The sequence below is a fragment of the Vidua macroura genome, chromosome 4 (assembly GCF_024509145.1).
Source record: "Vidua macroura isolate BioBank_ID:100142 chromosome 4, ASM2450914v1, whole genome shotgun sequence".
In the NCBI taxonomy this organism is placed as follows: Eukaryota; Metazoa; Chordata; class Aves; order Passeriformes; family Viduidae; genus Vidua; species Vidua macroura.
In genome coordinates, this window is record NC_071574.1 from 13,345,603 (window position 1) to 13,358,179 (window position 12,577).

The 12,577-nt window shown below is 42.6% G+C and overlaps 1 protein-coding gene across 8 annotated transcripts in view; it reads right to left on the reverse strand.

Annotated features, from left to right (window-relative positions):
- Positions 1–12,577, reverse strand: part of JADE1 (jade family PHD finger 1) — a 46,417-nt gene that overhangs the window by 20,484 nt on the left and 13,356 nt on the right. For all 8 annotated transcript variants that reach the window (XM_053976776.1, XM_053976775.1, XM_053976779.1 and 5 more), the window contains exon 3: positions 2,634–2,716. In XM_053976776.1, coding sequence (XP_053832751.1) covers positions 2,634–2,716 — 83 coding nt within the window. The remainder of the gene's footprint in view (positions 1–2,633; positions 2,717–12,577) is intronic.

Consider the following 12,577-nt stretch of genomic DNA (forward strand, 5'->3'; position numbering starts at 1 on the left):
GGGATTCACTCCCATGGCAGGCCTGCTGTGGCAGCTTCAGCCTGTTGGCATTACAGAAAGCCGAGTGCTGCTATCACAGGCATCCCAACTACAAGCCTGCACTTATTGACACAAGTTCCAGCCCTTCCCACCCCCTCCTCTCTCCAAAAGGCAAGGCCTTCCTCACCTCCACAACACTAATTTCTAACTACTCCATGCCTCATTCAAAGGAAAGGGTTAAAAAGCAACCAGGTGACAGAAGATTAGCACCACCAGGACAAGAAGACAACAGGTAGAGCTTTCTGCAGACTTCTCAGTCAGTGGTGGTCAGAACCAACATTCACAGAGCCCCACACTGCAGCTACATCAGAAAAAACTCTAGATTTTCAGGGCAGTGCTCCTAGACTCCCATATGAGGCTGCTAAGGGGGCAAAGTGACCCATCCTCCCAGCCCCAAACCAATGGCCATGCTGTCACCTCAGGCCCAGCCTGCTGCTGCGTGTGGCTGAGGCAGAACCAGATGTGCACAGAGAGCTACCCAGGCAGCCACTTCCATCATCCACTACCCACACACCTGAAAAGCCCGGATTTTTGGGAAGTATTTTAGTGTATCTGATGGCCAATTACACTTCTGAGAATATTTTCAAGTGTGATTTTCCTTGCCACACTGCACATCTCAAAACCCCTCCTATCTCCTGACACACATGTACTGTCCCACTTCTGTCTACGTATGTTTCTGTTTCTACTCTGGTTTTGTCATTAAAATAGCATACAATCATGACATTTTTCTTAACACTTGTCTTCAAGTGTTCAGAAAAAAAGCCAACATTAAAAAGTAAAGAAACTATTGCCATATGAAGAACGGGGTGAATGCTGGTAATGAAATATAATGAAATGTTTAAAACAATTAAATTACAAATCCTGTGAGGCTTCAATCAAGAAATGAAAAGTAAGCCACAAAGTAAATGGGCTCACAAAACAAACAAGCACAGCTGGCCAGGGGAATCTGCATTTTTAAGTGATTTGACTTAAAGCAATCAAAAGTCAAATTAAAAGGATACTAAAAATATAAAATGGGGCACAAACCTTGCTCAATCTCAGAGCCAAAATAACTCAGTGTCTGGATAAATTTGTCACAAAACTCCCTCAGAAGCAAAGCTAATGCAGCACCTGACAGCCAAGAAACTCCTTCCCAGGCCAGTGGCCCCATGACACCATTCTTTCTGCTCTAGGTGCTGATGCAATCAGAGTGCCTGGAGGAAAGCAGAGCTTACAGAAGTGCTGGCTCTCAGAAGCACTGAACACTTCAAAGCTAAAGGGTGAAACCCTGGCCACGCTGAAGTCAGTGGGAATTTTGCCACCAAGTTCAATGAGCCCAGGATTTCACCCGGGAAGTTTCCGAGTGTCGCTTTCCTGCCAGTGCACTTCTGCTGCTGCGGTGAGCAGGGACAACACAGGGGGGGAAAGGCTGTGGAGCAGAGCTAAAGGGAAGCACAAGAGAAGTTCATCCAGACTGAGAAAACATGAGAGAACAGCACAAAACTGCAAAGATTCTGACAGCAAAAGCAAGGTAAGGGAGAGAAGAAAACAGAAGCACACAAAAAAACCAACAGCAAGACTCCTAATTATCTCAGATGATTTCTTGATAGCCTTTCACGAGGTGGTTCTCAAAAGCAGGTATAAGGGGCTACTTCTAAGGGATGCACAAAAGGTAACTAAGGAAAACAAGCTCATTGATAACAAGAATAAATTCACCAGGGATCTCCACATGGGAAAAAAAAAAAAAGGTCTTTAATAGCCAACAATCAAAGGAGTTTGGAAACCACCAGTATTAGGCATAGTTCACACTGAACAATGAATGGCATTCTCCTTGTGAAAACTCTTCTCTGAGACTTAGGTACACTGTCATTAGCGAGATTAATAAAGCAGTTTTTCCTCAACACCACTCACTAATGTGTAAGGAATACATGTCCTGGGCAAGTACAATAAATGAGAAATTCCATCTCCCAGAGCTAACCCTTTCTTTGCAGCTTCTACAAAGTCTGCAGTGTAGTATTTTACCTGAAGACAGGAAGATTCAGCAGGAACATTTCCAAAGAAATGGATCACATTTTGTGTGATACTAACAGCTGATCCAACCTGGAAAGTTCAAAGATTTTTATCTCCCCTGATAGCATTTTTTCAAAGCACTAGATGAGACAGGACTGTCAGGAAGTAGATTTCTAGTTTGACAAGCACTTTAGCAAAGATCACACACACCGAGTCGCAGTACAAACTATGAAATAAATGCACCTAATGTAAATTTCCACTGTTCACAAATCAAGCTGCAAATAAACCCCGATGCCTAAAATAGCTCAAGAAAGACTCTGCAGCTATGCTGAATGGGTGTCAGACTACAACAAAATTCACAGATAGAAGCTGGTGCTGGCAGTAGCTGTGCCAACAGCTGAACTCTCTGATCATCAGGGGAGGGGGGAGAGGGGAAGAAGGGGTGAGGGAGGGGAGGTATGTGCCAGCCAAAATGTAGGGGAAAAAATTAAAAAAAAAAAGTAAATCAGAAAAAAAAATCCATTACCAGAGAACATGTATGTATATATTGTGTTTACAGGTACTTTGAGAGATGTAACAAAATGCAAGTCAAATTCCAGAAATACCTCAGAAGGTTTCCGGTCCTCATCTCTGGAACATGAAGTCCTGCGACGTTGAGATCTGGAATGCTGGGACCAGGTAGACAGACCTAGGATACAGAAATGATAATTTGCAGGCTTCTGTGACAAACCCCCAGGAAACTCTTTCAAAATGAACCAGAAAATAAAAGCCACTAAATCCTAAATTTCTGTGATCACTCTCCAGGGTCTGTTTTGTTTCTCATTTCCCAACTGATGTGTGCCTGTACTGGCTGCCCTGCACTTACCTGCCTTCCACCCAGCATTCCAAAAAAGCCACTTCATAACATCCTTCCCCCTGAGCATCAATAAATGACTTCCTGCAGATTAATAACTGACCAGGAGCTCTGCCAATAGCTTGGCATGTACTCTTTGAAGCTAATGTCCTAGATACCTACACTGGTTACCTGATTTCTGCTGGCACAAGCTTCTACAAAAAGAAGCATGCTGCCACACACACAGAGCAGAGCCCACAGAAAAAGCTGTTGTTTCTTCTCCCAAGCAAATCTAGTGTGGCTGTATGATTTTTGTCTGCATAATTATTCACTACATTCCAAACAAATTATACCTTTTTGCCTTGAAACTGTTTGACAGAGTCTCTGTCAGCTTTCAGAAATATTGTAACAGGAGGAAAGGAAAAAGAGAAAGAATCTGCACTCCTTTGACAAGATAGAGCTTTGACACGAGAATACATTACACCTGTGCAAATCAACTAAGTTCAACACAGTTAAGATTTACAGGTACAGCAGGTATTTTCCACTGTCAACTACACGGCAGCAATGAAAAAAAAAGCCAATAAATCTTTCTGGGTTGCAGAGATGAAGGACTTGTACTAGGTCTATCTGACAGGGAAGCTAAGACCTATGTCATTAACTCAAAATTTGCAGATCTGGATGTTATTTGAAGCAAACTGATGCAAAGTCCTTCCCACACTGCTCATTCCTTCACTGTCTGTGCACAAACATGGTAGGAGTAAAAAGGGTAAGGCTACAGTCTGTAAGAGAAGCACCACCTCACACCAGCCTACAGAAAACTCTCAAGGATCCTCTCAAAAAAGCCCTGTTCAAAAGCACAGGATGGGATAAGTTCTCTATTAAAAATAAAAAATAATTTTAGATGTGAAGTAACTGTCCAAGGCTTTCACTGGAAAGATTTGACTGAATTCATTAGGTTTTAGTTATCTGTTTGTCTTCTCTTTTCAGTTAGTGATCCATTAAGAAATCTGCCCCAGTAAAACCCCTCTGGAACACAGCAATGAATAACAGAAATTACACAGAATATGGATAATGCTCAAAACTGAAGCAATGTTCCCAGCAAATAGCTAAAAATCTTATCTCCTGAGGTAAGAATACAGAGAGGATAATTTTAAGTAAATGTTAGTGTTTTAATATAAAACATGGTGGAGTTATCAGCACTCTTTCTTCCTTTTTTCCTTTCATAGAAAGAAGGAAGAAAAATAGTGACTGACTGCCATTTATTAGTCTGTGAGAAAAGCCAGACTCCCGAGATCATTTAACTAGTATTCAATTTAAACTTTCCCTTGAAAACTGAAGAAGAAACACAAGCAGGAATACAAACTTCTTGTGAGGATCCTATCAGACCATCCCCAAACTCTACTTAAAGTCAGAAGGGAATAAGTAAAATCCCTCACAAAAACTGTGAGATATACAGCTAAAATGCATGACCAAAAAAAATCCAGATTTATTTCCTGTAATGCAGTTATGTAAATATTAACATTTTAACACTCAGACACATGTGATTTCTTTAATCAACAGCCTCCCTAGAAGACACAGACCACATACAAACCCACACAGATTACTATTCAGTTCTCATGGGTTCTGATATTTTTCATTGGCAAGACATTAATATCTGACCAACTAGCTGCCACTGAGGTGTTCAGCAAGTTAAACCACTGCACCAGCAAGTCAGCACCTGGAAATTTCCAATTCTTTTGTGGATCTGAGTGGTTTTTTACACTGTTGGACCTGGGAGAGAAAGCCTGCTCACAAGAGAAAGAATTAAGAAAAGCTGTATTGGCAAGGTGTGTTTGATTCAAGTTTCTGTGAGAGATGAGCTCGTGAGTCTGGAGGCTTTAACACAGCTGTTCCCAAGTAAGGCAGGCATCTGGCAAAATTAGTGTAGTGACAGTGTGATGTACTTCTGGGTCTTTACCAGTGTCCTTTACCCCAGCTCTGATGACAACTTATAAACTGAATTTAAAAAGGGTATGGGCAGCTTTTTCCAGGTCCCTCTTATGCCACAATGAAGCTACAAAGGTGAGGAGTAAGACAATCCCTGCCATATCACCCATCTCTATTACCTCACTGTGTCATCTTACACATCAGAACAAGTGTCTTAAATGCACACTTCTTTGTCCATGTACACAAGGGTTTGCTCGCTGGATTAATTAACTGTTCCATGTTTCACAGAAGGGTAATTCTTATCATCAAAACTAAGGAGCTACAGGAGCTTCACTTTAAATGATTTTTTAAGTGCTATATGAAAGCACACTGTAAAAATTCCATGCCTAAGAGACAAGTCAAATACAGCCAGCCTTCCTCAGGTTTTTTTTTTTCCAAGCCAACCACCTTGCTACACTGAATAAGGAAAGAAAGTTTCTCAGTTTTGTAGCAGCCTCTTCCATGCACACGAGGCTGGTGAACTCACAGTGGAAACACTGTTACTGAAGAGGCTGTTGGGTTTTTCTGAGCAGCGTAAACTACATAATACTAGGAGAAAACTGGAAGAATTCCTCATGGGACTGAGGTTTTACTACACACTGCAGCTAGCAGATGACCTTTGGCAAGGGCTTCACGTCAATAGGGGAAACATTTACTCACTGAATAAACAAAGCCAGACTATAAGCCTTGAATTCAGATTCAAACCAAACACTACTGCTTAGACAAGAAAGTAAGAAATTGAAAGAGCCAGCCAAATGACAGCAAAATATCCAGCCCATAACACTATTGGATCTAGCTACTTTTGAAATACCAAACAAGAGTTTCAATTCTGCTTCCATCAAAGCTAATGGCAAAACATCACTGTCTTCACCAGTGCCAGCCCAAGCCACTGAATTTCCCAAAGCCCTCATTAATAAACCATCCACCCACTCTGCCTACACCAATAAAAGTGCAGGAGGAAAATTAAGGCTGTTATTTGTCTATTAAACATCCTTTCCATATTTTCACAATCCAGAAAAGAGACCTCACTGAAAGCAGAAATTCACAGCCCATTACACCTACTTCAGTGGTTAATGATCTGATTTGTATATCTGAGTGCATGAAGAACCATCCCTGGATTATACAGAAGGCAGAATCTACTCTGGTCAAAACAAAACACAGGATTCAAAACAGCTCTTCTGTATTATAATAAGCACAGTTGAGTTGTTTCAGGAAGATTCCAGACACTTCGCCAAAATAATTCTCTTTCATTAAGCATACAGAATCACTGTGTTCCTCAAGTTTTATGAGTACTATCCCTAGTCCCAAACTGGATTAGGATCACCAAGACTAGAAAAACAACTAGAGACCAAGACAAGAGTTAAACTCTGTTATGGTAAAATAATTTTTTTTTTTTTTTAAACATCATAAGGCAAGTCTGAATCACTGGGATTTGGATGATATAAAAGTTCTGTAAGATACCATTATATACCTCATGGGAAGAATGAGTTTCACAACAGATGGAAAAACAGTGAGATGTTAAGAGAGCCCATGCTACCATAAGCCATATAAGAAACAGTAAATATGAAAAATACACAACTCCAAGGCATGAAGCCAAATATAACATCCAAAACATGCATTTCCATCATTGTTAAGACATCAGAGATAAAAGGTATCTTATTAAGTGTTACAGGATCAAGGCAAGTCTAGGATGAATGCAGTAGCCTGCTGAGCATCATCACTCTGGGAGAGAGACCAAGATCATTTGGATTCTTTTACAGTTCAGATTCTTTCAGATGACCAAGGTGTTTGCGTGTTTTAAAAGGATTCATCACTGAGAATAATGGGAGAGGGATCATACTCCTATTACCTGCTCTTAGTTTTCCTTTTGCATTTATCTACTTAAAGACAAAAACCAAAAAAGAATCCCAAACCACAAAAAAGGTGTAATCCTCAGCAAGGGAGACAGAGTTCTAACACACCACTGGTGCTGCAAAGGACTTCTCAAACTCAAATAGGATTTTTTTCTGTTCCCCAAGGCTGCTATGAACACTCACACTGTAAATACAGTGTTCTTATAATATCGCCACAGGGTGTATGTAGCACACACACCTCCTGATAATAAAAGAAAGCAATCAAGGAGTGTGCATTCTTTTTCCCCACTTGTGAAGAACACACGCTTCCCAAAAGGAAAAACTTAATCAATTTTAACTGCATCATTTTATTAAATGATCTGTCAAGAATACGTTTTCATCCCCAAAAAAAAAAAAAAAAAATCCAATCAAAACAGAAAATTGCTTGGAACAAATAAAACAATTCAAACCCTCAGGGAATTCTACCCCACAGCTAATACACTGCTCAGCATGAGCAGAGAAGTCTCAGCTATTAGGTATCATGCACAAGGCTGTTGTAAAGCCACCTGTTTAAGGCACCCAGCTGTGTCCCTGGAGAACTACCTGCTGCTACAAGCCTCTGAACACTTCAAAGCCTCGGATCGCTGTGAGCACTTCTCCCACGGTAAATACACTGCCTCTACCCTGCTACAGCAGGCAGCACAACAGAGCAAAGCAGCTCTGACACAGATCCATGTCTGCCTGTCACTTCTGCTTAGCACCAGGCTTTCAAGATGCCTGTGCTGCTCTGCAGCTCACTCTGAGACCAACGAGGTGCTGCTGCCAACACTGTCACAAAGATCTACAGCCCGAGGAGAAAACAGAGGTGCTCAATCTCTCCATTTAGTGCCTGGCCCACAACTCCTTACAGGAGGATCTCCGTGCCACTTAGAAATATCTCCACGCTTGGACTCAAATTCCAGCACAAAACAAACAGAAGCAAACTATTCTGTGGGCAGTTTCCACTACGTCAGGTACAGAAAGAGCTGGCTGGGCAGAAGTCTTCAGCCTTATCACAGAGAAAGCAGCACGTAAACAAACACAACCTAGGACACCATTTCACAAAGCCAAATTTCCTTTCTCACTTTCCTGTTGCTGGAGGGCTTGCCCATCTATCTTCCTTATCTTTATAGTATATTATAATACAATAATCTCATTCAAGATCAAAACAGAAGAAGCAATAACCTTTTATCTGTTGTCAACAGCAATGCTGCATGAAATTTACTATCAGTTGACGACTCCCCAGTTGCAGCTGCTGAACAATGTGTCGATCCATGCAATCTCTGCAGTGCTTTACAACACCACAGCACAAGTGCTCAGTCTCTGACACACATAATGAACCATCCCTGCAGCTCCCTGCCACAGCACTTTAACACAAGTTGCCACCTGTCATCCCTTTCCTCAGTAGCACGTATTTGAGTTTTATCATCTCACAGAACACCACATAACCACGCACAGGCACATGGCACTCTTATAACAGTCAGGAGTTCCTAGACCTCATCTTGTTTTTCAGCAAAAGACCCAAGTGCTACTCAAGCCCCAGACCAACTCCCATGGTAGCCATGTTTTATCATAGCAGTTTTAACTCAAGTTTACCACAGGTTATCAAAGTCAATTTGAGCACCTCCCATTCACAGGCTGATAAATGATGTTGTCAAGGCTTTAAAGTCCAGTGGACTTAGGTGTACTCAATCTAGCAGTCTTGTAAAGAAAAATGAATGTGCCTCTCCAAAAATGAATCATGGTATCACAGAATGTGCTGAGCTGGAAGGGAACCATCAGGATCATGGAGTCCAGCTCCTGGCCCTGCACAGGACCAGTCCCAGGAGTCTCACCATGAGCCTGAGAGCATTGTCCAAACGCTTCATGAACTCTGTCAGGTTGGTGCTGTGACACTGCCCTGGGGAGCCTGTTCCAGTGCCCACCCACCGTCTGGGTGAAGAACCTTTTCCTGATATCCAGCCTAAATCTCCCTGGTTCACTTCATGCCATTTCCTTGAGTCCTGTCCCTGGTCATGAGAGTGAAGAGATCTGTACCTGCCCCTCTGCTTCCCCTCACAAGGATGTTGTAACTGCAATGAGGCCTCCCCTCAGTCTCCTCTTCTTTAGGCTGAACAGACCAAGTGCCCTCAGCCACTCCTCATATGGCTTCTCTTCCAAACCCTCCACCATCCTTGTGGCCCTTCTTTGGATGGCTTCTCATGGCTTAATGTCATTTTTATACTGTGGCACCCCAAACTGCCCCCAGCACTGGAGGTGAGGCCGCCCCAGTGCAGAGCAGAGCAGGACAATCCCCTCCCTTGCCCAGCTGGCCATGCTGGGCCTGATGCCCCCAGGACAGGGTTGCCCTTCTGGCTGCCAGGGCACTGCTGACTCTCATTCAACTTTCCCTCTACCAGCACTCCCAGAGCCCTTTCCACATCACTGCTTTCCAGCCTCTCATTCCCCAGTCTGTCTGTACATCCAGGGTTGCCCCATCCCAGGTGCAGAATCCAGCACTTGTCCTTACTGTCCTTCATATGGTTGGTGATTGCTCATCTCTCTTATTTGCTGAGGTCTTGCAGGGCCTCTTTGCCCTCAAGGGAGTTGACAGCGCCTCCCAATGAAGTGTCCTTGGCACATTTATTTAGTATTCCTTCCAGTTCCATGTCCAGGCCATTTAGGAAGACACTGAAGAGCACAGGGTGAGGATGGAGCCCTGCAGAGCCTGGACACCAGTTGATGTCACCCCATTCCCTATAATCCTTTGTGCCTGACCCATGAGCCAGTGGCTCACCCATCACGTAACAGTTATCCAGTTGTGTGTTGGACATCTTGTCCAGAAGGATCTTATGAGAGACAGTATCCAAAAGCTTTGCTCAAGTCCAAAAAGATTGCATTTACTGGCTTTCCTAGATCAACTATGTAGGTCACCCTGTTGTAGAAGAATTCAACAAGCAGGAGTTTCCCCTCATGAAGCTGTGCTGGCTGTGACCAACACTGGTTGTGTTATCCTACAGCTGTTTTTCAATACCACCCCAAATAATCTTTTACATGATTTTACCATGATTAAATTAATCTTTTCCATGATTAGGCATTGAAGTGACACTGACAGAACTGTAGTCTCCGGGATGCTCCTCTCGCACTTCTTGAAATTGTGACAACGTTCGCCAGCTTCCAGTCAGATGGGATGTCTCAGGATTCCTGAAACTGCTCAAAAATCATCAAGAAATGTTTTTCAGTGACATCAGCTAGAATCCTTGAGGATTCTGTGATGAATCCCATCAGGCCCTATGGATTTGTAGGGATCCAGCTGCAGCAACAGATCCTGCACAAGTTCAGAGTCAACTGGGAGTTGATGATTCTCACTGTCGTGATCCTCCAGCTCAGGGCACTGAGACCCCCTTGGTCCATCATCAGCATTGAAGACAGGGGCAAAGAATGCATTAAGCACCTCTGCCTTGTCCATGTCCATGTCCATGTTTGTGAGGTGCCCATCCTCATCCTGTAACAGGCTGATGCTATTTCAATACTGCCTTTTGCCATTAATGTATTTAATAAAACTCTTCATTGTCCCTCACATTTCTGGCCACCTTCAACTCCAAGTGAGCTTTGGCCATATGAATTTCTCCCTATAGTGGCAAGCAGCATCTCTGTATTCTTCCCATGTCACTTGATCTCGTTGTCCTCAGAACGCACCTTCCTTTTTCACCTTACATCCAAGAGGATATCCCTGTTCAGCCCAGCCAGTCTTCTGCCTTGCCTGCTTGACTTGCAATGTTTAGGAATTGCCTGCTCCTGTGCCCTTAGGAGGCAGTGTTTAAAAATTGACATGCACTGATGGACCCCAGCACCTGCAAAAATATTTTCCATGGGGACTTTACTTACTAATTCCTTGAGCAGCTTTGTGGCCTGTTCTCCTTGTGTCCAGAGCTGTGGTTTTCCTGGCACTTTTCCTCCTGTCAATTCTTTTTTGCTGTCAAATGATGGTGATCATTATGGGAAGTCCCTTCCTCAGATGTGATGCCCTATCAGCCAAGATAAGCCTTTCAAATCACACTTCCAGATTGCTCCAGCAACTTCACCACAAGCCACTCTGCCCCACTCTGAGATTAACCTTCAGGTAAGATGCTCGTTCTTTCCATCTGTCATCACTCACCAACCCTTTTCCAAAGGCACATAGTGACCACTACACTTGCTGCTTTGCCCAAATTCTGACCACTGTAACTGCGTTACATTCTGTTGTTCAGTCACCATCCCCTACCTCCTGGCAGGTTCAAATGAAAAACAAAAAAACCCTTCCTTGCTTCCTTTTCACAAAGCTCTGCACATGCAATCACCACTTTTCAGACCAGCAGCGGCTGCAATTCCACAGTAAATGACACACACCCCCAAGGTTATGTACTCAGTAACCTTTGTGAAGGCACCCAGGGATCCATCTCAAACACTACAGGAATCCACTGGGATTCAAAGCCCTTTCTAAATCTAAGATCCTCGTCATTCAGTCAGTGCAATGGATATTGGCAAAATTCGTTTAACTTTAAAATAACATTTGTTTAGCAACGATAGAATAAGGGTCTGCCTAAATTACAGAACTCTATTCCATAATCCATAGGTATTAAATCCTTCATTTCTCAGAACTCACGTGAAACTCTGTAAATCTTGGAGATATTTTTCATCTGCAAGTGTCTTCAGTTCTTCTCTCAGATACTCTGCATGTAGGAGTATGATAAATTGATAACCCCTCCAAGAATAAATGAAAAGGCATCATGGGAGCAAGTAAAGTCTGAATAAAATCATGCTTTGAATTCCTTGCTCATGGAAAACAGTGCACAAACTCACTTTGACACCAAGTGCCTGGATTTCACACAATATCCCTTATACAAATGTCCACGAGTTTCAGACCTTTCTCAAAAACAAGCTGTCCACATGTCAAACCAATTTATGCAAAAAGGAATGCCTTGAAGCTATAAATGGGAACTCCCCCACTGCACAACTTGATCTCACCAGGAAACAGCATATGGAATATTCAGCACAAAACACCTTTGCAGATTTACAGACCAACGAGGCTAACAAGCCTGGTGTCAAACACTGAGCAGAAAAGCTAAAACAGCTTCACTATCTAACACTTAATTAGAGTGAGACCCCCAAATCATAAAGAGAAGGTTTAGCAACAGAGGAGCAAGCTGAAATGCAGTGTAACAAAATTTACTTAAAAACTGTCAAAGCCAGCCACCAGAAAACAGAAGCGTAACGGATTTGAGGTAAACATTACTGATTTCCTTTCTACAGGCTTTGAAGAATGCAGCATGTACATCACAAGGCTTTTATGATGGACCTAGCTAATACGAATGCTCATTATAGTTGCTCTAGTACACTATCTGGAAGGCCACAGAAACAAACAAGCTCTGCCAGGTGACCAAAGAAGAAAAGCTTTCAGGAGCAAAAACTGTCAGGCATTTCCCCAAGCCTCCTCTCTCAACACCATTCCTCTGTATTTAGACAAAAGTTCAAAATCCAGAGCAATGCCTGCAGTCATTTTTCATTCAATTATATTTCACGGGTAAGATGTTCAAAAGTGACCTCTAATTTCAGAAAATGAAATCCCTGAGAACACACTCGGATATCTAGGGACTAACTTCAGAACTGCCAAGCAAAACTGGCACTGACACCTCCTGCCCAGTGCTTCAAATATGCTATTCTGGCTTTGTGTTGAAATGAGGATTTAGAATTTTGATTCTAAAGGGACACAGCTTAGTAGTTAGGTTGAAGTACATGAAATAAATAGTTTTGGGAGCTTAGCTATAGGAAAAGAATCAAGTCTGAGGGCAAAAGACTGATGAGGAAAGCAAGGGTGCTGACTTTAAGCTGCAAGGCTCTAAAATATTGCAAAAAATACATA